General features: G+C 33.0%; 2 protein-coding genes across 4 annotated transcripts; both read right to left on the bottom strand.

Annotated features, from left to right (window-relative positions):
• Window positions 1-5,672: 5,672 nt before the first annotated feature.
• LOC143570978 (uncharacterized) lies at window positions 5,673-7,189 on the bottom strand. The gene is made up of 3 exons (XM_077056499.1): window positions 6,314-7,189; window positions 6,077-6,155; window positions 5,673-5,977 (listed from the first exon to the last, which is right to left on the bottom strand). Exons 1-3 carry the CDS (start codon window positions 7,187-7,189, stop codon window positions 5,673-5,675), a joined length of 1,260 nt encoding a protein of 419 aa, XP_076912614.1.
• Window positions 7,190-9,869: 2,680 nt separating this feature from the next.
• LOC143570969 (glutathione S-transferase U16-like) lies at window positions 9,870-23,823 on the bottom strand. 3 transcript variants are annotated; one of them, XM_077056486.1, is made up of 2 exons: window positions 23,429-23,800; window positions 9,870-10,286 (listed from the first exon to the last, which is right to left on the bottom strand). In XM_077056486.1, the coding sequence occupies exons 1-2, from the start codon at window positions 23,750-23,752 to the stop codon at window positions 9,903-9,905; spliced, it is 708 nt and encodes a 235-aa protein (XP_076912601.1). In that variant the 5' UTR covers window positions 23,753-23,800; the 3' UTR covers window positions 9,870-9,902. The 3 variants fall into 3 exon arrangements, with proteins under 3 accessions (XP_076912601.1, XP_076912600.1, XP_076912602.1); XM_077056485.1 differs by lacking the exon at window positions 23,429-23,800 and adding an exon at window positions 14,492-14,869; XM_077056487.1 differs by lacking the exon at window positions 9,870-10,286 and adding an exon at window positions 22,285-23,038 and having other exon boundaries at window positions 23,429-23,823.
• Window positions 23,824-25,312: the final 1,489 nt, after the last annotated feature.

Raw genomic sequence — 25,312 nt, 5'->3', positions numbered from 1 at the left:
TCTAAACAATGTAATGTATTTTGTACTAGACATTTCATGCGCAATGGAAAATTTATTTGAATATTTGCAATGACCCGTGCTTGATTATCAATTCCCACTCGCGCGCACCCGGCTGTTTCCGCCGTTTAGGGCCGGGTGTGACAAAGAAGCAGTTGGAAAATTAAAAAGTTGTAATGAATTATCATTATGTTGATCCTCAAGTTAAAAAGTGTATACAAGAAGTTAAAAAAATTATCCTCAAGTTAAAAAGTGTATACAAGAAGTTTAAAAGATAATTCATTTACAAGAATTAGCGAATTAACTACCAGATGCATTCACTGACCTAAATAGAGTGACTAGCTAAATTACATAAACAACTGCTAATGCTCCAATTAATGTTATTGAAAAGACAACCATACATTAGTGATGAGTCTATGGCACGCCTGAAGCGTGATAGATTATTGGATTCAAAGAATAAAAATCCTCGAAAATGGAGCAAGTAATGAAAATGGTCAAGTCGAGGTATAATGAAATATTCTCTTAGACGATAGACATAATGGTTCCAGAAGAACCTCAGGTACCTGAAAATAAAAGAGTTCTCAACAAACTATATCATGTCTAGATATATATGGAATCGAAAAAATTGACTTCGTTGATAATTTTGAATAGCGCTAGAAATAATGAAAACGTTGAGGATCAAGAACAAAGTTCTGCCGATAAATGTGATATTAAAATGATTGGCAAAAAAATAAACAGATGCAAATGATGCAGAACTGAATTCTCTCACGAATCTGCTAGTTTTTGGACAAGTGGTCCATACAACTAATTGTTGTAATATATATTAGATATAATAGAGTCTTTTCTGCAAAAGCGTGATAAGAAAAATAAAATTATGCAAGTTAAGGCATAATTAATGGCACAACGATGAGGAGATATATTCTCTAATGGTGGATGCAACACAATTTAATCTGGTAATACAAGAGAGAAATGATATGCATCTAATAGATATTATGATAATGAAATTTATCCTTAAAGGTTTTAAATTGCCAAGATCATATATAATAAGTTCTCGAGAACGATATGATTGTATTATATAAATTCTTGTATATATTGATGAATGGAATATATATATATATATATATATATATATATATATATATATAGAACTCCTGGTGAGTTTCCTAACATGATTTATTAGTTAAAAGTAAGCATCTTAAGGATGTAATTCCTATGCATTAATAAACATATGATGGTATTGAATAAACTATGTACAAGAATGGTACCATATGAAATGAAATTAAAATAATTTTTGATGACATCTTTAAATATAACATAGAAAAGAATGCGCTAACCAGATGAAGTTTATGTGCCAAACTCTTGAAGAGTAAAATTGTATACATGATTGGTTAACATGGAAGGAAATTCATGATGGATTGCTAAACCTTTTGACTTGTATATTGTATACATGATTGATTAACATAGAAGGAAGTTCATGACAAATTATACGTTCATGAAGCATTTAAGCTAAAAGCTCAAGAAATTTATTATATGAAATTAACAAGTTCTATATGTGAGCTCTAAAAGCCGAGTCAGAAATGATATAATCAACTCGGTGATTATCTCTTGAAAAAGAGATACGAATATGATATATTCAATCCATGTGTCGAATATTTTAATATTAAATCAACAATATCATATGATGATTGCATTGTATCTCATAAAGAGATGGTATGTAGGTTGAGCATTTGAGTATTGATATTTTTATATCAATCATTTCATCTTGAAAATGTTAAAACATTTTAATATGGATAAAGTTCATCTCATATAGAACAAATTATCCTTTATATCAATAGAAATTCTTGGTTAAGGAGAAACATAATTTATCGCAATTGATGCAATATTTCTTGCTAGTTATACACAACTATGTATATTATTTATTTACATTTATTGACAAGATATAAATTTTTCAAGTGAATAGACAACAAAATACGCTAAACATAAATATTTTATACATGCAAGGTATGAAATATATAAGTTTATATTTTACTAACCCGTAAAAAAAGGTTTGGTTAGTCATATTTATGCAAAGAATGTAATATAACAAAGTCATGGATCTTATGGTACTTATTTACAAGATGAGACACTACAAGTCACTTGTTTACAAGATGAGGCACTGCAAGTCATACACGAAGACAGTACATCATTCCTCCAAATAGGAAGTGTACATTACAAGATTAAGCGGAGGAGTTTTAATTACAAAAGTCTTAAACAAACTTTCCCAGAAGATCATAATCCGCCACTTAAAGGATGTATAAATGAGGGGGAGTTTTATACGCGTTGCACTCTTTTTCCCTTAGCTATGGTTTTTCCCAATGAGTTTTTCTAGCAAGGTTTTTAACGAGACAACATCCAAAAGCGTGTATTTTCTTTATCACATGGATAATCAAGGGGGAGTGTTATGAACAATTATGATTTGATGACTATCCATATTCCACATTACCATTAATATTGTATTAATATTGTGACCCTATAAATAGTGGGTTCTTGTATTTGATCTATGATACTTAATGAAAATACTTATCTCATCTATCATTTTTTACTATCTCTATCTTTATATTATGTTCTTATGTTTATCTACTATGTTACTTGGTTGCTAATAGGTTGTTGCTTTACAACAAGTTTATCTTTTTAACGTGCTAAAATGTTATAAAAGATGCACAAACAATATGTATGTTGACATATGCTTGAGACAATACATATGAATTTCGTACTAATATTTGTATATTTGTATGTTCTTACTAGGTATTTCCTAACACAAGTATCGCAAACGAAGTGCTAACGCGAGATACTTGGCTTAAGAAAGATTTCCAAAGCCATTTTTAATTCTTTCAATCAATTCCTAGAAGCAGTCATAAGGCATGTTTTGAGTGTTGGGATCAACCATAATAGTTGACCGCTTGAAACGTAAAAGGCGAACAATCTTAAAGATTAAAGCTGCTGCAGCTAAAGTCAAAGATATATGTGAGTAAAAAACTATTATCAAAAATACATGATTACCTTCATGATTGGGAAACATGAATGGTTAATTTATTTGAAATGACAATTATCTTCGCTTAACAATATTTAGACTGTTTATTAGTGTGTGGCAGTGTGCATTTCATTTATCATCATATTTTTTATGTTTGATAACATCAGATTGATGCGGCGGGTCAAAACAAAGTTTTAATTTCAATATATAATTGTCGACATTAACATTTATGAACATTTGGAAGATGTGGAAAGCCAATATGTTTCTTCTCTTTCTTGTTTCATTCATAATCACCATTCATAGTTTTCTATTCAGCCATGCATGAAGAGACTTAATTTTTCTAATTTGTTTTTATTAGGCCCGGCTCCGAGAAAGCAAAAAAAAAATGGACCGAAAGCGAAAATTTTTTGGGCCTTAATTAAAAAGGAGTATTTTGGAATCTGAACAACAAAAAATTTATATATAGGTTTACTTGGTTTTAGGGTTGTGTAAAATTTTTTTGTATAAAAATAGAATTAAACATGTCTCAAATGAGACTTGAACCCATAACCTTTTGGTTGAGAGTAATACCCATTTGTCACTAAACCAAGCTGGTGGTCATGTAATTAAGTTTAAACATTAAATATACATATTGTTATTAATAAAAATAAATATAATTTAAAAAAATAAAATTTAGGCCTAACGGGGTGTCGGCATGTGGCCGTCGACCTCCCCGCCACCCTATGGGTCGGCCTTGGTTTTCATTAAACTAAACTAATGTCTTCGCTGATAAAAACAAACAAATTGGAATGTATTTAATTTAAGGAATCTAATTAATGATTTGAGTATTTGTTGATATAAGGCTAAGGGCAGTGAAGCTTAATCCAAGACCAAGTGGTCCAATATATTTGCGTCACGTAGGCGTTGACGTGGCATAGGATCAAGCCCCATAGGGTGTAGTGGTCTAGGTGATCTGGGGCTTGATTGATTTTTTTTTATTGTTATACACACAAATATAGATTAAAACAATTCATTAAAACATAAATAAAAAGGAAAATAAAAACATAAATTTAAAATACATAAAAATAGCGTTTTTATTTTTTTTCGCCAATTTCTTCCGAACAAGATCTTTTTCTTCCTCCATTATCGATTGGTCGGATAGTGGTAGGTGGCTAAAGTCTTTGGCTAGAAATGTCAAACTCTTGAACCGATTTTTTGTATGTCGAGCTTCACCAATCGAGAGGAGGCTACTTGACAATTCGTTAAATTGTATCTTGAGCTTCACCAATCCCGCTTCTCCGGTTTTCTTCTCCTTACCTTTGTGGGATTGTTCTGCGGGTTTAGTCGGCTCCGGTTCTGTGTTGATATTACCGTAACCCGAGCCCGACGTGGTTTTAAATTTGAGAAACTTAGAGAGGTTTTTAAATTATTAGAGAGAAATGTAATGAGAATGTTGTGTTATTGTTATAAAATGGGGTAGTTATTTTTTTAATAAAAAACCTTTTTTTACTTTAATAATAGCCCAACGGCTATTTTTTTAAAACCACACTAGCCAACGGCTAGTTTCCGCCCCGCGGTCCCGGCCAACCCCATCGTCTGCGCCTCTGATCACGAGAATGGTGTAGTGGTGTGCGCGGCGACCACGTCGGCCACGCCGGGCCGGCCGCGCCCCACTACCCATACCCTAAACAAGCCAATTGGGATCTCTAGTCATCACTACTACAGGACATAGCAGTTTGAAGCGGATCATACTTCTTTACGTTTAGGGAAAATTATAAACAAGATCCAATGACCCCTACAAAACAGAAAATTATAGAATAATTAGATAAACATGTAGTCGTAAACTATATAAAAATTAGCTGAAAGACGTAACAATAAAATATGTATTACTCTGCCAAATGGGGAGCAAGCAAAAAATCTTTATGAAGATTAATTACGTCGATAATGTGACGTTTAACTTTTTCGGGTTCAAGTTGGCACAAACGTGCGTTGATAAAGTATGCGCTCAGAAAACCGCATGGCCTACCTAAACGAATAGACTCCTCGTAAAAATACCTTAAATTAAGAAAAATAAACATTATAAAATTAATAAAGTCAATAATATATAAAACTGGTAAATTGTACAAAAAAAACTTACATTTCAAACCAATTTACGAGGGTGATATCAAGCCATCCTTTTGCAAATAATTTTCGAGTGAATCTTGTTAAAAAATAAACAAAGTTTTGTGATGGTATGTCGGACGTTATCTGGTAACAATCCACGAATTGCAATAGGAATCATATGTGTCATCAAAACATGACAATCGTGAGACTTCATACCAACCAACTTACAATCTTTCATCGACACCAACCTTTTAATGTTTATAGAATAACTAGATGGAACTTTAATGTCATGTAAACATTGACAAAAAATTTTCTTTTCATCTTTCGACATAGTATAGCACGCAGGTGGTAGATAAAAACCTTTGGCAGTCTCAACAGGAGCAAGCTCTTTACGTATTCCCATTTCTACCATGTCTTGACGAACTCTATACCCATCTTTAGTTTTCCCTAGGAGGTTTAACAATAAGCCCAAAAGGTTGTCACATACATTTTTCTCGATATGCATAACATATAGGCAATGTCTAACTTGTAATTCCTTCCAATATGGTAAATTCCAAAATATTGACTTTTTTTTCCAATTGCCTTAGGTGGAAATGGTTGCTTTCTCACCGCGAGTTGTTTTCTCACCACGAGCTGTTTTCTCGCTGCGAGGTCTTTTCCCCAGCACCGTATTTATATTTTTAACTTGATCAAATGCATCAAATCGTTGCCTTATTACTTCATGTTCTGAATTCCCGTCAAACTCCTTCTTCTTATCTCGATAAATGTGATCACAAGGAAGGAATCGTCGATGTCGCATGTAGACGACTTTTTTGCATTTTCTCAAATACTTTGAACTTGTCTCATTTTCACAAACAAGACATGCAAGGTAACCTTTAGTATTGTATCCTGAAAAATTAGCATATGCTGGAAAATCACTTATAGTGCAAAAAATCATGGCTCTCAAGTTAAATCTCTCCTTTTTATAAGCATCATACACTTCCATACCAGTACCCCACATAGTTTTTAAGTCATCAATCAACGGAGACAAGTAAACATCAATGTCATTACCAGGTTGTTTCGGCCCCTGAATCAACAGTGACATCATTATTATTTTCGTTTCATGCATAACCACGGTGGAAGATTGTTGATGCATAAAAGAATTGGCCACGTACTATGAATACTACTCATGGTTCCGAACGGGTTGATTCCGTCTGAACTAAATCCAAACCGTATGTTTCTAACCTCGTTGCCAAACTCTGGATACATATTATCAATATTTTTCCATTGAGGTGAATCTGCCACATGTCTTAATTTTCTATCATTTACACGGTCATCTGAATGCCAACGCAATAATTTTGCTTCCTTTTCATTTGAAAATAATTGTTTTAGTCTCGGTATAATTGGTAAATACCACAACAATTTAGCCGGTGGTCCATTTTTCTTCACATCATTGTCAACTTCACTCGTTTCGGTTTTACGCTTATACCTCGACACACCACAAACAAAACACTTGTGATCATTTTTGAACTTTTTTCTATACAACATACAATCATTTGGGCATGCATGTATTCCTTTTACTTTCAATCCCATTGGACACATCATTTTTTTTGCACCGTATAACGAAACTGGTAACTCGTTATCTTCCGGAAGCATTTCATGCACAACCTCTAATATATCCGTGAAACTTGTATCACTCAATCCATGCTTAGTCTTTATGTTAAACAATCTCAACACAGCACTAAGTTTGGAAAATTTCAAACAACCGGTATATAATGGTTTTTCTGAATCATCAAAAATATTTTTTAATTTGTCTAGTTCATCATCACCAGCATCAGTTTCTAAATTGTTAAACATGTCATTTAAATTGCCGTTGGTGTCATTTATTGAATTACGTTTATCGTCATTCTCTAAATTATTTGATGACGTGTCACGATCACCAAGTGACTCCCCGTGCATTGACCAACAAGTGTATCTAGGCTTAAAACCACGAGTCGTCAAATGAAACTCTATCTCATTGATATTATCAAATCTTTTGTAATTTTGACATTCCATACAAGGACACCAAATCATTTCATCTCCACATTTCAGTTGATTATCTTTGGCAACCTTACGATCCATCTGAAAAGAAAATAACAAATAAATATATGTATATGGTGTAAATCGGTGCTCTAAGGCGGCGGATCCTAACCCACTATTTGAAAATTATATCTCATATGTATACATTTTAACAAGTTGACTATTTAAGAAAAATCGACAGCATTTCCCCTCAACTCCCCAAGTATGCGTATAAAACGTAAACACGAAAGAGTAGGAGGAAATAACTGCTGATTTTTTTCTTAAATAGTCAACCTGTAAAAATGTACACATATTCTAAACGAGATATAATATCCAAAAAAACAGTCCCAAAAGGGGACAATCCAAAATTTATCTCTATTAGATAAATTTTGGACGGGTATATACTCTAAAGGGTTATCCTATACGTATATTTATATACATACACACATATGTAATATACATATATACTAACACTAAAACAACTAAAAAGTAAATAAAAACACTATTTTTAGATAAAATAAACAATAAATCAAAATAGTGAACAAAAACTATGAATATTAAGTGAAAATCAAAGTTTTTGTTACCTCATAAATGAGCTTTGGAAGCTTAAGAGATTTGAATGAGAGTATTTAATGAAAGCTTTGAAGATGGTATAATAAATGTGAAGAAGGATTTTTAAGAGATTGAAGTTCGAAGTTTTTGTTTTTAAGAGATTGAAAAGTATGAAGTGTGAAGAAGGATTTAATGAAAGCTTTGAAGCTTTTGTTACCTCTTTGAGTGTATAGCCGTTGGATTGATTGGAAGGACTTTTAAAATTGTAAAATGGGTGCCTTAGAAGCAGTTTTGGAGGCTGAACCACTTCTAACATATGTTAAAATTTTGAAAACCGCTTTTAAGTGTTGCTGGACAAAAGCTAGAAGCGGTTCACTTAGAAAACCGCTTCTAAGGAAATATCCGAACCGCTTTTAATGTATATGTTCTGTAGTAGTGCATGGAATCTAATTTTGTAATGATTTGAGACTGATATATATGCTCGGTCTAATATCCGATTTTAAATCATGTCTCATACCCGCTTTCATATTTGCCGGTGCTAGCCTTTTTGTTACGGTTACAATTTTATGTGATTAAAAGTTATTTATTGCGCTCATTACCCAAAACCCAATCTTAGACACATACTAGTTTTAACGAGTTATAAATTTAATGATACATACGAAAGTTTTAAATGAGAAATAAGTTTTCTTTTTATGGCTTTGAAAGATGCCGACAAAAAGTAATCAAGTAGGAGTTGGCCAATATTATAAGGTTTTAGCTACATTCTTTTCAAAACAATTAGCATTCGAGTTTTTTTAAGTTTTTCTTTTGTTGACTTTTACAGTTTGTGACAAAAATAGAACAGTTAGTTCACAAATCACATATAAAGTTCGTTGTCCAGAGTTCAAGATACCAAGTCTCTGAAGTCTAAATTAACTTTAACCTAAAGCATTTTTTTAGTAAGTGTTAAAAATTATTAAACATGTTGTTATTTGGCACAGGTGGCATCTTAATTTCAAACATAACCAAAACTTCTTCCATTCTTCTTTATAGCATAACTATTTTCAAAACAAATTTCATAAAAAACATGCAAAGTTAACTGGATCCACCAAAGGAAAAAAAAGGAAGTTCCAACTCATAAGAGGGTGATTTATGAAATCTTTCTATCTATTTTCAAAACAAATTTCATAAAAAACATGCAAAGTTAACTGGATCCACCAAAGGAAAAAAAAGGAAGTTCCAACTCATAAGAGGGTGATTTATGAAATCTTTCTATCTATGGTATGGTTTCTTTAGCGAGTTCGTAATGAGAATATGTTTAGCAAATCGTCCTCAGTTGCGAGGTTGTTGGAGATGATCAAGGTTAATTCGTTCATATGGATTAACAACATATCTAATTTAATACACATGATTGGATGAGTAGTGTAACTTTGATTTTGTATAGTTTTATCAAATTCATGATTTGGGGGCGAGATTCTGGGACGAATCTACCCTAGTGGTATGAGGCCGGTTGTCCCTGTGAATCTTTTTGTAGTAACGTTATACTGTAAAAATTCAGACTGATCCATATGATTATATAGCAATAGTCAACGGGAAAAATTTCTGACTATGTGAGAATATTTCATGGGTCCTTCACTAACATAATTATTTGTGTTTTGTAATAAGAGTAATCTCAATCCATTCTCCAATTTATGAGAGAGGGTTCTCTATGTTTTAGAGATGGTTAAAAGTGATTGTGAGAGAAGAAGAGATAAAATATTATTTTTCATAGTTAAATTTAGAGAAACATATTGTTCATCTCTATAATTTTTAATTTTAATGTCTTAGGAAAGTGGTTGTGAGTGAAGGAGAAAAAATATATAATAATAAAAGTAAAAAATAATATTTAATTGCAAATGAAAGAGAAAAGATAGTGTTTTTAGTGTAATTATTGAGATGGAGATGTAGAATAGATTAGGAATGCTAGAAGTGTTATCCAGCCCCTGGCTGATATATATAAATATATATATTATATATATATATATATAATTGTTGTATATATAATAATTTCACATAAGTAGATAGAATTCTAAGGAAAACATTCACTTCATAACCAAGTTTGTAAAACATAAAAGTTCACTGCTATGTGATCTTCATTAGCATCAACACCTAAGTACAAACTTCAAATCTATCGATATATAGTGTTGGTGCATGGCATTTATTTAGCATATATATATATGTGTGTATATAAACACAACGGTTTATTTTATGTGGAAACTGGAGCATGCATGGGTGGCAACTGGCTTTGGAGCATGTTAAGGAAGTCCATGTGAATTTCGTGACTTGGAATTATACTCCTAGCCACTTCATGTGACCACATACACTTTACCCATTCTGTAAGTCTCGGGGTTCTTGCTTCATCGATCACATTCAAACCGAAAACTGATCCATTAAACTTGAACCACCCAATAAAACTTCCAAGAGCAACATCAAGATAACCAATATCATCTCCACCGAAAAAGGTCTTCCCCTTGCTTAACTTCACGAATGCCTCTTCTAACATCAGTGATCCTTCGATGAGCAGTTTTTTCAATTCTTCTTTTCTCCTCTTGTCTCGTGTTATCATGAACTCTTTCGTCCACGGGTGATACTTTCATGTAATTACAATAAATGAATATTACATCTATGGTTTTAAATTTTGATGGCAATATAATTCATGAAGATAATATATAAAGCTCAAAAACGATAAATATTAAGAGAATTACTTTTGTTTTTAAAATTCAGTACCACCCAGTGAAAATTTGGGGGGAAAATTCCATCTTTAAAAACAGAATACTAGAAACTTCGATGTATAGTTTAACATAAAAGAAGAACTATTTAAGCTTAAACATGTGGACTAAACGTTGAAACTTCAGTTAAAAGGAAAATTATTTCCAACAGTATGTGCATGTCACCCATACTGGTATGGAACTCAGAAGTCGGAACTCAGAGTTCTGAGTTCCGACTTCTTCTGAGTTCCGACTTCTGAGTTCCATACCAGTATGGGTGACATGCACATACTGTTGGAAATAATTTTGACCATGTTGACCATAAAATGTGCACAAATATTCGTTGGCTTTTGTATTTGTGGCTCGCTTTTGTATTTGTTTATGTGGGCTGTGAAGGAGCCATATTTTCGGAGTTTGTGTGCCACTACCCATCGGCTCTCATGTAGTCAAGGTTGTTTTTGAAAATTTAAATACCTCGACCGAGCAAAAAAAAAGGTTGGTAGGCCCTAACGAGTAATGGAATATAAAAGATAATTTATGAAACAACATTAATGTTATAACTAAACAGAGGAAAAATATAGTAATAAAATCAACGGTGATAGCTAGGTCGTTAGGTGTCAGTGACTGGCCTCTGGTCAATCTTCACTAACGAAAGATTGGCCCGAAAATTTGGAATTCAATCGACCGTAAAGGTGTATGTTTTTGTTTATATAATTTTTATTTTAAATGTAGTTTGGGCCCACTAGCTTAAATGAATTATGTTTTAAAAAAGAAAAGTATTGGGCCCAATAAATAATAAGATTATTAAGATTCAAACTTATTTTATAAAAAAAGTTATATATATATATATATATAATTTTGCCCCCGAAACTAAAGGCCTCGGCTTGTTTCCCGGCTCGCCCTACGCTTGGTTCGGCACTGCAAATAGCCGTTAGTGGGCTAGCCGGCTCTTCAACAGTTGTCCTACCTATTTGACTACTTTTTTGTTAACAATAGATCGAGATGCAAATGAGTCAAGCCGGATCGTGAGCTACCAAATATATTGTTTAATAAACAAGAGGAGCCGACTAGTGAGCTATAAATGAGCTCGAGCCTAAGCTTGAGCTTTGAAATAAATTTTTAATAAACGGGCATGAGCTTCACTTATAAAGATCGAGCTGGTTTGCAAAGTTAAACGAGCCTATTATTTATATAACTTCTATATTAATAATATATATTTATATAATAATATTTTTATTTATAAAATTATGATAAAATTAGTTACTATTTTACATTATGTTATATATAAATGGTGTAATTAAATACTATAGGTATCTTTACTACATATAATACATAAAACAAGAGTAAATTAACACACTTTATTTTAAGAGTTTTACAAATACTAATGCATAAAGTACACGTGTAAAATGTGATAAACTTGTATTTTAAACACAATTCACCCAATTTACAAGTTTGTTCCATGATCTTTAACCATATCATGTTTTTATTTTCAATTTTAAACCAACTTCCCACCCACGTTTTTTAAACAGCCGGTATTTTTTCATGGGATTATATTTTTGTAAAAAAATGGAACCATAAAAACGAGCATTTAATTCTCTTAAATTTGAGTATGATATTGTTATAATTTTTTATTTAATATAAAAAACTTAATATGTTACCTAGGAGTGTTCAATGCCGGTTTTAATGGTTTTTAAGTTAAACTTGTGAGACCAATTGTTGGTACCGATCTTTTGTCGTACAAAGCCAAAAACGAACAATTGAAAATTCAGGGAAAACCATTACAAATAGTCTAGTTATGATTTGGTTTCACAATTTAAGCTTTGATAATAAATTTTGTTTAAAATGATTTTAATTTAACTGTACCAATAAGTTCTAGCTAATTATCAATAAAATATGATACTTAAGAGGATCATGACAGGAAAAATGATCATTTTAGTAACATAAATAGTAAACATTAATGAAAGACCCAAGAAACGAAAGAATAACAATAACAAAAACAATGATTAAAAAAGTCATACTGGAATTATGTTAAATTAAAGTTGTAATAGTGTTGTTTCCTTGTATTAAAAATACATTGTTATTATATTTTAACTATATCTAATATATATAACAAAACATATCTAATACTAAATAACAAAAATGATTAAAATGCATTCAACATTTACTGTCTGGTTTGGTTTCATATGGCCAACTTCCGGTATAAACCGTGAACCAAACCGTTCGCTACGTTTTGAAAACTTTGAAACCGACCAATCGATCGAAATTAAAAACCAACCATGAAACCAAACCGATGACCGGTTAAACGACTTCAAATTTTTAAATCGCACCATGAACACTCATAATTGTTTCGTGATTAACAGGGTATGCGTTCAAACACCCGTCACATCGCGCGAGCATTCGTCTAGTGTGTGTATGTGTGTGTGTGTGTGTCTTTGTGTGGGTTAAAAAAATAAATAGTTTTCTATGAAGTATAATAATAGATCTAGGCCATTGGATCTAGATTCTAATGGTTAAGATTAGTAGTTTTCAAAATACCAAATAGTTTCCTATAATCTAGGATTTAGGCAATATAGTTTCTTAGATAGACTCATATAATTTCTCAACTTCAAGCTTTATGCCCTTCTTACCATTTTTAGAAAATTTCTTGTTTTTATTTTAACCATTCTCTCTCTCTCTTTATATATATATATATATATATATATATATATATATATATATATATATATATATATATATATATATATATATATATATATATATATACGAGAAGTGATATTAATGCGAGAAACGCGAGAAGTGATTTAAACATCACATCGCTCCTACACAACAACATACACGCACATCCAACAAATTAAACAAACATCATAATTATAAAACAACAACCCACACAATAAATTAGCTTTCCTACACATAAAAAAAATCATGCGTAGATAGATTCATAGTTAGTGCCTACACAACATAAGAGTGCTACACATATACAAATAGCTCATTAGAGTTTCATATACAATGCATACACAAAAAAGTATTCATCCTACACAAATACAAAGAATTCATTCTGAGTTTCATATACAATACCTACACAACAAAGTATTCATCCTACATAAATAGTAATTCATAAACACTATTAGTAATTAAAATATGGTTAATTAATCTATGCATATACCACTAGTGTTTGCTCTCCAAAGTGAATAATAATTGATACATATACATAACGTATATACATAACGTATATAGCCTACATAATATAACTGATATCTACATATGTTGTATAGTCTATATCAATGTATCCTACATAGGTATTAAAGTCTGTACATAAATGTCAAAGTATTTGAGATAATCTCTATTATTTCCTCAAATAGTTAACCTTGAGGATGTATTTTTATGAAAAAAATATAAATGTAGGTATGAATGCATTGAAAGCTTCAGAAGAATAAAAGCTAGAAAAAATCACAAATCGTTCAACCAATAATCAAGTTGATAACCTTCGAAGATCTCACATTTAATTTGTGTGGATAAATAATCTCAAAACAAAGGAAGATTATTGTATTAAAATTCTCCCGATTATTGACTTTTGATGTGGTTGAGAAAATAATTATGTGGCATAAAATATGGAGTTGGATATGATAATATGTGTTTCTTAATTTAGCTTACACATAAAATACGAAAATACCCCCTTTCCCTTAAAACCATGTAACAAAAGCTATTAATATTTACAATGTTGTCATCTTGACCGTAGGCCATAGATCAAATACAATCAGTGTATTATTCACTTCTCGCATTTCTCGTATTACTTTCATTTATCGTCTGAACCATCCATATATATATATATATATATTAATATGATAAACGAGACAAGCCCGAGCCGAAATCGAGTTCTCATAAGTTAAAACAAGCGGAGCTCGAACCTAGCCGAGCTCAGGCTCCGTCCATTTGCATCCTTAATCAACATCCTTATTTTGGTTATTTTACCCCTAAACTAATCACCTAAACTAGGAAAAAAGTTCTATAACTAAATGTTTGTTTGTCATTATTTTTATTATGAAAAAACCCAACTAATTAAATTTAAATGACACGGATCATAAATTACCAGGGTGTCATATGTGTAAGCCAAGATCCGGCATTGAGCTCGATCCGAAGCGTTGGAAGGGAGGAGAGGGTGGACATCGGGTTGGATCTCATCAAGATACTCAAGTATGACAAGAGACTCGATCATGGGATGTTCATTTGCATGAAAAAGCACAGGAACTTGCTGAAAAACTGGGTTCGAAGTAAGCAGGAGCTCACTTTTGTTACACAAATCTTCCTCAACGTACTCATACTCGATGCACTTGAGTTTAAGCGCGAACTTAACCCGCGTCACGAATACACTTCCATGAGTCCCAAGAAGCTTCATTTCACACTTTTGTGCCATTGAAATTATTTGAAAGATAATGGTATATGGATGCATTCTTGGAGAGAAAAGGTTGGGGTATTTATAGGGATAAATTATCTTACTTGATGACTGCTTATTTAAAAAATTATAAGGCCACGTTATCGATTGTCACGATGTTAAGGAACTCACTTATTAAAGTTTCTTATTTCTATAGTCTTAAAAGTTTACACAGAACTCATTTAATATCTAAATGGTTATTTTATTGTGAGTGAATCACCTCTCTTTCAATGTAAGCTCCTTAATTACATATGCAATGACAATATAGGAGTGGTTAAAAGAGAACGATATGATACAACTATATACTTTTAAAATAAAAAATCTCACTTTCTTGACTTGATCAAAACATATTTTTTTAAAAATACTCATACAGGTATATGCTCGAAAGTCCAGTTGCATGCAACTTTTTGTATATTTTAGTGATTACAAACATACTGAAAGTTGTCGTAGGAAAATCCATCCGTGATCCCCAACATATTTCTCACATATATACCCGCAAAAATATAATATAATATAACATAAAAATATATTACTAATTGTGGTAGAAAAATAATTTGGTGATTACCAACAGCACTACAAAATCTGTGTAGATCATTACTGGAAATTATCTTAACATTACATTTAATTAGCTTATTCTTACGTGGTTTAAACTAGTAATTTTTTTAATTCCGGTTCTCGTTTTAAGACTATTCTCATTATTTTGTTTTCATAAATTCTCTTTGCCACGCATTAATATATTGCGTTATATACTAGTTTTTTTTTTTTTTTTTTGGTAGAGCCATGCAAGAAAAAATGACAAAAGTTTGTCTTTAATAAAGCAAAATACTTGCTTCCGGAATTTTCTAGTTCACAAACACAAAACCAATATTTCTATATGTATGATCTGTTCTTGAGACTTGGTCTATAATGAAAAGACTTAAAGACACGATTAGAATCGAGCGGCTTATCGTTTAGACTGAGTTAGACGGTTTTGTGACAACCATGGATACGATTTCATTAACTCCATCAGTCGTAAAATTACTTTGGAGGCACTTGATAGTTTGTTGGCTTACGGCCCAAACGAACAAAAGCAACTTGTGATAACCGTGAATCCAGGCAACACTTCTCACCGCTTTTCGTCACCTCCCCATTGCTAGATGGATCAATGTATATAATCATAATCACTACTAGAAAACTGGGCATTTGCAACCGCCGGTCGCAAATCAGTTGCAAATGCCCTTTAGCAACCAATTTGCGACCAGTTTTGGTGGTCGGTTAAACCCTGGTTGGTAATTATTTTGCGACCATTTTTTGTGACCGAAGATATTGTTGCGACCGATTTTGCGACTAGAGTCACAGTTGCAAATTTAGTAACCGAATTTGCAACCGAATCTTTAGAAACTGACATTGCGACCGCACTTTCTCACAACCAATTTTGCAAACGAAGATTTTTATGACCGCTTTTGCGACTGATTGATTGCGACCGTAATTGAGCAATTTTTGCGACTGGGCTGTTTAGCAACTGAAATGTAACCAAACCTAATTGGAACCAATTTAGCAACCATGTTTTTTATTAAACTTGCTACCAACCTTTTCAGTTTCAACTATTTACAAATTCTAATACAAAATCAAATTATTATTAAAATTCACAGAAAGTGTACCAATTCATAAAATTATTATTAAAATTCTAATACAAGATCAAAACGTATAAGACATGTCTATACATGGGTAGTTAAGAGACAATTTGCTTTGTTCTTCAACCGGAAATGTATTTGCACTTTCATCTAGTATTTTCCTCTTGTTTTCACGGTTGCGATCTTATCTTTCTTGATTTGCTTCACCATTGCAAGTTCTTTGCTTCTTTTCTTTCTCTAGTAACTCTTTATGTTTCTCTCTTGTAGTAACCTACAATTAGTATGCCACATTAAAACCTAAACACGTTATGACACATTGAAATTAAATACAACTCATTTACTATGACACACTACGAATAATAATATAACAAAAAACAGATATAAAACACGTATGATAATATTGTATCAAATATTTTTGAGCGCCGCAAAAGTGTGTTAATATAAATCCAAAACTGTTTTCATAAATAACTCAAACGCAACAGCCAAAGATTGATCATCCAATTCGCTAGAAAACATTAACACCTAAAAGACAACATAAAGTAATTAAAAAACTATCGTACAAGCATAAATCTATAAACTCAAAGCAAAGATGAGCATGCATACAATTATGGCTTCAATATAAAACACAGATCATAATTTGGAAGCTGCATACAGTTGTTTGAGATGGATACCAGAAATGAACCAGTCTTAAGTCTTTATTGCAACATCTCAGGCTCCAGGTCGGGGTCTGTTCTACCCAAATTCATCCGGTCTCAACACCTTCCTCACCTCTACCACAATGGCAAAATCTGCAGCCTTAATATGTAAATGAGCAGCAACAAGTCAACAAGGGCACTATTTCTGGCCAAATACACAATACAAGAATATGACATCATAGTTTACTAACAATATTGTTTTTTTGCTTTAAACCAAACTAACGTGAAAAAAAACAACAATTCACAAAACAAACATATGTAAATAAGTGGCAGAAGTAAGCAATGAGAAGAACCCAAATTCCTAAATCCATGTCTACAACCTAATACCCTCCACATACACTGACCATTGTGCAATTTCAAGAAACAAATCTGAAACCTAGTTTAACAACATGAAAAAACACAAATTCAATAGTTGTAACTAAGAAAAAAGGCAAAAATAAAACTAATCAATTCATCATCATAGTAATAAACAATGAAACTCGGAGCCCCGCTAAAGTCTGAAGCTGCACACTTACCATGTAAGATCGTTTCGTGAAGATAATTGGCTCAAACAGTGGTTCATCGGCCAAACAAACGCGATCGATCGATGATGGTTAAACGGCAAGAGACAGGTGCGAGAAGGCTTTCCAGAGAGGGTCAATATAGGGAGACGGTTTAGAGATGTGAAGAGGGTGAATAGATCTGGGTGAAAATTTGAAGTATATGTTTTGGGATTAGACTTTGGAGGGAATTCAAATAATTTTGGGGAAATTTTGGTCAAATGGAGGGAATACAAATTGTTTTTTAATTTTTTTCATCTTTTAAGCCTATGTGCAGTGAATAGGCTATAATTAGGGACGAATTGTGACACGTGGCGCCCAGTCAGCATGGAGTGGAAATTTGTTTTTGGGGTGTAATGGTGTAAGGGCTACAAGTTGGGCCCACAGTGTGTTTTTTTATTATTTTCTTTTTATAATTAAACTAATTAAATAAAAACCAATTTATTTAAATAATTAAATAAAAATGCATTAAAATTAAAAAGAAATACAAAAAAATAACTAAAAAAAATATATAACTAAAAATATTAAAAAACATAACTAAAGAAAAAAAACATAACTAAAAAAGAAACTAACATCCGTAATATTCGCGCATTTTTTCACGTCGGCGTTGCATCAATAATTCGGCATCCTCGTGAAACCTCTCCGCTTTGAGAGATTCGTAGTCGTCTTTCATTTGTTTTAATTCGAATGTCTGGTTCAGCTTTTCTTGTTGTTTGTTGGATGCTCGAATGTCGGCTCCAATTACGGTGGCATTTGTTTCCAAACGACCGACCAACTCGTTTATTTCAACGGGCACCGTATTGAATAGTGTTGACGACGAACCTTCCCCCTTATTTTTCCTCGATCTCCCGCGTGGTCGAGGCAACTCCTCTACCTCATCTTCGTCGGGTATATTCAAATCATCGGCTAAATTGACCGTGTCGTCGAGGAAGAAGCTACGAGCATCGGAGGGTGTTTTGGTGTGCTCGGATTTGTCGACGACGATGTCTTCGACCTTTTTGAAGGCCGGGATGAGCCGGCTCGTCGGGAGGCCAGAACGGTTGGTGCCACATTCCATTTCGAGCAACGACGTAGCTTTTCCCAAGAACTCAAATACTTGAACGGTTTCCCGGGCCGCTCAACAGTGTGACCCTGAGCACGAAAGTCACTCAAGGCTTGACCTATAATGTCGACGTCGTTATTTCTGCTACGCCCGCCGGACCCCTTCAACCGGTTAATTATCCCGGCAAATTTTTGACAATCGGCGTTAAGCCCCTTCCAGTGGGCTTGAACCGCTTCTTTTCCCCGGTAGTCTTAGGGTTTACCGGTTATCGCGAACCAAGCTTCAAATACTTTCTTCCAAAACCCCCGGTGACTTGAAAGTTAGCTACAAATTAAATTTATTTGTAACAATTAGTATATATTTTAATAAACACTAAATACATTTTTAATAATTACTTAATATTAAAAAACTTACCGATGTTGGGATCCTCTGAAATGTTAATCCAAGCCCTTTCAAGGGCCACCTCCTCCTCCTCGTTCCAATGCTTGTATGGATCACGTTGCGCCATCGTCTCCCCCGGTTGTTTTTTTTTTGTGTTTACGGGTCGGCTTTTTGCTTGAACCGGAGGCCTGTGACGTTTGCGTATCCGCTACCGACTCCGGTGGTGTAGACCCGAACGCCGGCATTGTGTTTTGGGGGCTGAGAAAGTTGGCGTACATGTTTAGGTTCGGGTCGGAAAGTTGATACGGATAGCTCGGTTGGTTCGGTTGGCTTGATTACGAACTATACGTTTGACCGAAAGCAGGGAATTGGTAGTTCGGTTGGTTCGGTTGGCTCGATTGCGAACCATACGTTTGACCAAAAAGAGGGAATTGGTAGTTCGGTTGGTTCGGTTGGCTCGATTGCGAACCATACGCTTGACCGAAAGCAGGGAGTTGGTAGTTCGGTTGGTTCGGGTTGTTTATAGGATTCATTTTGTTTATTTTTTGTAAGAAATTGGGTATGATTTGTGTATAAAATGGATATAAAATGGAGAAGAAGGGGTGTATGTTTATATATATATATATATATATATATAGTTTAATTTTTTTATTTTTTTTTTTAAATTTGACCGTTTCACAACCGTCATTTTATTAATTTATTATTATTTTCTTCTTCAACAGTGCGACAAATATATCCCGCCCCCGCCCATTTTCGCCCAATTATCGCCGGGGGAGGGGGGAGGCGGAGTTCCACCAAAAAATCGCCCCAAATTCGCCCAAAGTGTTGCCCAGTACACTCAGCCTAACAAGTTAAAAAAAGTAAAATAAAAAAAGTTATATATAATATTATAAAAAACAAAACTATATAAACCAATACGTGTAACACGAAAGATAAGTGTTATATAATAATACATGTTTGAGAAATTACTGATATTGTAAACTATAACACGTATGAATAAGAGTTATCTATATTACATTATAATAGAGATAGACACCCTTTTAACTCTCATCACTCTCTACATAAGATAAGATGTCGCTAAGTTTAACGTTGAATTGAATACTTATGATTGTAGTTTGGTTATGCGGTAACTTCATTCATTGCTTCGGCGACCTTCAATTCCATTCATTGCTTTGCCCTTCAATTGAATGTTTTACCCTTCAATCTACCCACGACTGAATCCTCTATCCGTTTCAATTGAAGCCTACTTTGAGAGCTAGGAAATGTTTGGTAGCTTCTTAATGATTCAATTTGATGAGCGGTTGCCTTCAAAACCAACCATCTCTAGTGAAAACCTTCTTCAAGTGGGTAAAATGACTTCTTCACTATGATATTTTGTTTAAGTAATATATCCTTTGTCCATAGTACCCAAACCTATTACAGGACAAATTGTTCTCACGTAGTACAATTACTAAGCCATATGATGTATCATTCATGCTACCTCTTGCGAAAGACGTATACTTAAATCAGTTTCTTCTATGAATCATTATTTCATCTACAGATCATCACTTCTACTACGAGAGCTCAATATTTAAATCAATTGTACCAACCACTTAGCGTTCTTTTATGCTTGTACGAGTAGATTTGATTGCTTAAGTCTTTTATAACGACTCGTAGCTGACCTGACCATATGAGCTTTATCCACTTATATTGGATCTTAAGTTATGTCGAGTTCCAATGAGTCATAATAGTGATAATATGCAATATAGAATTACACACGTCTTAATGGACGTTATTGGCCCTTATTTGAAAGTAACTGACTGATACTAACTACGGCTAACTGGCATTTACTTATTTACATTAACAGTCTATAACCAATGTTTTTAACCAGTGATCGGTGACTGGTGTTGACCCTAATTGTCTCTACTAATTTAGCTTAACTAATCCTAATTGACCGAAATTAGTTATCATTTACGTCCTTGACCAATATTAACAGTAATTGTCTCTAACTACGTCTAATTGATTAATCGTATCCTAATTGTCCTTGTTATTTCTTATTGATCATATTTGGTGAATAAGGATTGATATTAATCATAATTTCTGAAGTGAAAGTAAATTTAAATTAATTCCAGTTAATAGTGCCAAATTGATAGTGTTTATAAAATCGAAAATTTATGTACTATAATGACACTAATTGCCTTGGTGACTGTTTTTGCAACCGTCGTATTTTAATTTCTTTTTTGAAAGTTATGTTTTTAAACTAGCTATTCTATTTACGACTCAACAAATTTTGGTAATTTTTATTTCTTATTGATTTTAAAACGGACTTCACTTCCTTTTTATTTTATCTTTTATTTCTATTAATTGACAACTATTTTTGCGATCGATCAATTACAATTAGAAAATTTGCGACCATTTTAACGGCCAAACCTATAAATTCATTAAGTTTACTATTTTTTAGAAGTAGCGACCATATTTGCAATCGAAACAATTTTGGTTGGTGAATTTGGAACAGACTGAAAAATTCAGTTTCTATATTTGCGACAGATTTTGTTTTGGTCGCTAATTTTGCTACCAAACTATGTCAGTAGGTAAATTTGCTACTAAAATTTATATTTAATTTTTTATTCGCTTTCTTAAACTAGCGAAAATATTTGCAACCGTAACAATTCGGTTGCTACATTAGCAACCGATTAACAATCGAAAAAATCAGTTGGTAATTTTGCGACTGATTTTGTTTAGGTCACTAATTTTGCAACTGATTCTGTTTTGTTTGTTCATTTTGTGACCAAACAGTGGCTGTCAGTAAATTTGCGACCAAATATATTTATATGCTATTTGTTTTTTTTCCTTTGTGTAAAACTAGCGATTATATTTGCAACCGAAAGTATGTCGGTCACTACATTTGCAACCGATTAACGACCGATAAAACTCGGTTTCTAATTTTGCGACCGATTTGATCATGGTCGCTAATTTTGCAACCGATTCTACTTTGGTGGCTAATTTTGCGACCGTTTTAACATCGGTCACAAATACGGTCGCTAAATTAGCGACCATTCTAGTTGGTCGCAAATCTCGGTCGCTTTTGCCCATTTGTGTAGTAGTGAATAATTACTTCTCAATTGATTATCTCTTTGTTATGTTAATTTGAGTACACAACAAAAGACTATAGGAAATAGGAGTAGATTATGGTTAATTCGTTCATATGGAATTATAGATTAAAAACATATCTAAATAAGTTAATATCCCACGATTGGACGAGTATTGTAACTTTGATTTTGTATACTTAATCGATTCATGATTTGGGGGCGGGGTTATTTGCGTTCTATAAGTGTTATCCAGACCATGGGCTGGCAAAGCTTATTTATTTATAAGATACTGTAAATATAATAATGTCACATAAGTAGATGGAATTCTAAGGAAAAAGTTCACTTCATAACTAATTTGATAAAACAAAGGAAAGGATCACTACTAGGTGATCTTCATCAACGTACACACCAAGTATAAACTTCAAATCTAACCAGATATAGTGTTGATACATGGCATTTATTTAGCACATATAATGGTTTATTTTATATAGAATCTGGAACATGCATGAGTGACGACTAGGCTTGGAGCATGTTAAGGAATTTCATATGAATTTCGTGACTTGGAATCATACTCTTAGTCACTTCATGTGACCACATACGCCTTACCCATTCTGTAAGTTTTGGGGTTCGTGCTTCATCGATCATATTCAAACCGAAAACTGTTCCATTCAATTTGAACCACCCCAGAAAACTTCCAAGAACAATATCCAGATAACCAATATCATCTCCACCGAAAAAGGGCTTCCCCTTGCTCAACTTCACGAATGCTTCTTCCAACATCACATATCGTTCAATGATCAACCTTTTCAATTCTTCTCTTCTCTCCCCCTCTCGTGTTATTAGAAACTCTTTCGTCAATGGATGATACTGTCATGTAATAAAACATAAATGTATACAAATAATAAGAGAATTACGTTTTTAAAATTCAGTGATAATGAAAATTTTGAAAGTAGAATAATAATAAAAATAATAATAAAAACTCCGTCCGAATACTAGAAACTTTGATTTGATGTATAGTTACAATCATGTTGTTTCCAACTTTATAATTTAAGCCGATAAGGAAAAGATTAAAGTTCAAAGGTTTTTTCTTTTTTTTTGGACCAGTAGCACCGGCTCTCATATAGCCCATTTGAGTATATTTTTTGGTCAACATCTCAATTACCAAAACTAAAAAAAAAAAAAAAAAAAAAAAAAGTTTGGCTGCTATTACATTTATTTCGCAAAAACCAATTTCAAATGACATGGATCATAAAATACCTGGGTATCAAAGGTGTAAGCCAAGTTCCGGCATTGAGCCCGATCCGAAGGATTGGAAGGGAGGAGAGGGTGGACATAGGGTTGGATCTCATCAAGATACTCGAGTATGGCAAGAGACTCGATCATGGGCTGTTCATTTGCATGGAAAAGCACAGGGACTTGCTGAATAATCGGGCTCGAGGTACGTAGGAGCTCACTTTTGTTGCGTAGATCTTCCTCAATGTACTCATACTCTATGCATTTGAGTTTAAGAGCGAACTTAACCCGAGTGACGAATACACTTCCCGGAGCCCCAAGAAGCTTCATCTCGCATGTTTGTGCCATTGAAGTTATTTGAAGGAGATGAGGGTTGATGCGTTCTTGGAGAAAGAGGGTTGGGGTATTTATAGAGATAAATGTTACTTGATGGCAATTTAGTACTCAAGGAAAGAAAATTATTATTATTAAAAAATTATAGACAATTCAAACATTTTCGTAAAATTTTCCTTGTCACCGATTAAATGCATGCATGTTATCGATTATCACTCTCGACCCTACTTTGATGTGTATATATATGGTCATATGGTGAACCCCAACTGCGATGAAGCAAGCACGGTCAGATTTGGCAAACAGTAACACATGTTACACATGAACCCAAATTTAAAAGGGCTCACTTGAAACTTGAAAAATGGTTTTTCTTTCTTTTTCATAAAAAATAATATTCTTTCATGGTCGCAAAGATTTAATTATGGAAAATTTTAAGAAAGAAAACTAAATGAGTTCGGGAGGAAGTGAGGAGGCACTTTGGTTTCTTTAAGCAAAACTAAATGAGCCCCAGGGGTACCCTCCTTCCACCCTAATAAGTAAATAACAATACTTTCACCTTTTGACACAAAAGGGTCATCTTTAAGAATTTTAGTACCCCGACCGAACTAAAATAAAAAGGCCTATATACTTTAACAAGTCACGAAATATATATATATATATGTTAAGTTTTTAAATGACATTATCTTTATAATAAAAATAATAGCAAAATCAATAAAATCAAATACAATAATAGTTGACCGCTAACTGATGATTCGTGAGTCTCTGTTTGCATTTTTCACAATTAATTGTTTGATCACCTATTTACAGTTATTCAAATATCCAATCGTTCAAATGAATAGCAGAACCAAATACAAATAGTTAAAACTTAAAATCATATCCTTGTAAGTCATTGAGTTGATATGGCGATGTCAACACATTCGGTGGCGCCACCAATGTTTTTTTACTGCTGGAGATGGTGGTGACTAGTGGCATGGAACTAAAGAAAGAGGGCTGGAACTTGGAAGAAGGAACGAGAACGGCGAAAAGTCACCAGAGGCAATAGCGGTGTTTTCTTTTCTTTCTTTTTTTAACTGATTCTTATTTTTTTTTTTTGAATTATTGATTCGGCATTTTGTTTGGGCCCAATAACCTAAATTTTAACCAATGGATTTAGGATAAAAATTTGTTTGGGAACGATAATTTTAAGAGAGATCAAAATCAATTTTAACACATATAAATTATTTTTTAAATACATATAAAAAAATTATTTAAAAAAGGTATTAAAATTTTTTTGACCGCAACAAAAAAGTGTCCTGGTCGAAGATGCAGCTCGCACACTTTAAAGGCCGGGCTTGGTCACAAACTAAAAGACATCTAACAAAATTGAAATGTCAATTTTCTTTTAGGAAAAAAAATAAAAAAGAGATATTACCAGGCTTGTTTGCAACCGCATGTATCTTTCAAAGTCTTAAAATTCTGACCAACTGTTTGATCGTAAAATTAAAAGTTTCTTATATTATTCAACACAGTATTAAAGAAATTCATATATACTCAGGGTAAAGTTAAAATACAAAGGACAACAAAAATGAAAATGGTGAG

This window comes from Bidens hawaiensis, unplaced genomic scaffold (genome assembly GCF_021521415.1).
Source record: "Bidens hawaiensis isolate Kalapana, Puna unplaced genomic scaffold, B.hawaiensis_p1.1 tig00025178_1, whole genome shotgun sequence".
Taxonomy (NCBI): Eukaryota; Viridiplantae; Streptophyta; class Magnoliopsida; order Asterales; family Asteraceae; genus Bidens; species Bidens hawaiensis.
Note: the sequence above shows the minus strand (reverse complement) of the source record. Positions and strands in the feature narration are given on the sequence as shown.

Bases quoted from the DNA above. Each gene is read 5' to 3' on its own strand.
- LOC143570978 (XM_077056499.1), bottom strand. From the start codon at position 7,189: ATGGATCGTAAGGTTGCCAAAGATAATCAACTGAAATGTGGAGATGAA. The intron at 6,156-6,313 runs GTTAGAAACATA...CTGTTGATTCAG, and splicing joins ATCCAGAGTTTGGCAACGAG to GGGCCGAAACAACCTGGTAA. The intron at 5,978-6,076 runs GTATGGAAGTGT...CTAATTTTTCAG, and splicing joins AAAAACTATGTGGGGTACTG to GATACAATACTAAAGGTTAC.
- LOC143570969 (XM_077056485.1), bottom strand. From the start codon at position 14,851: ATGCATCCATATACCATTATCTTTCAAATAATTTCAATGGCACAAAAG. The intron at 10,287-14,491 runs GTAATTTATGAT...ATTACATGAAAG, and splicing joins CTTACACATATGACACCCTG to TATCACCCGTGGACGAAAGA.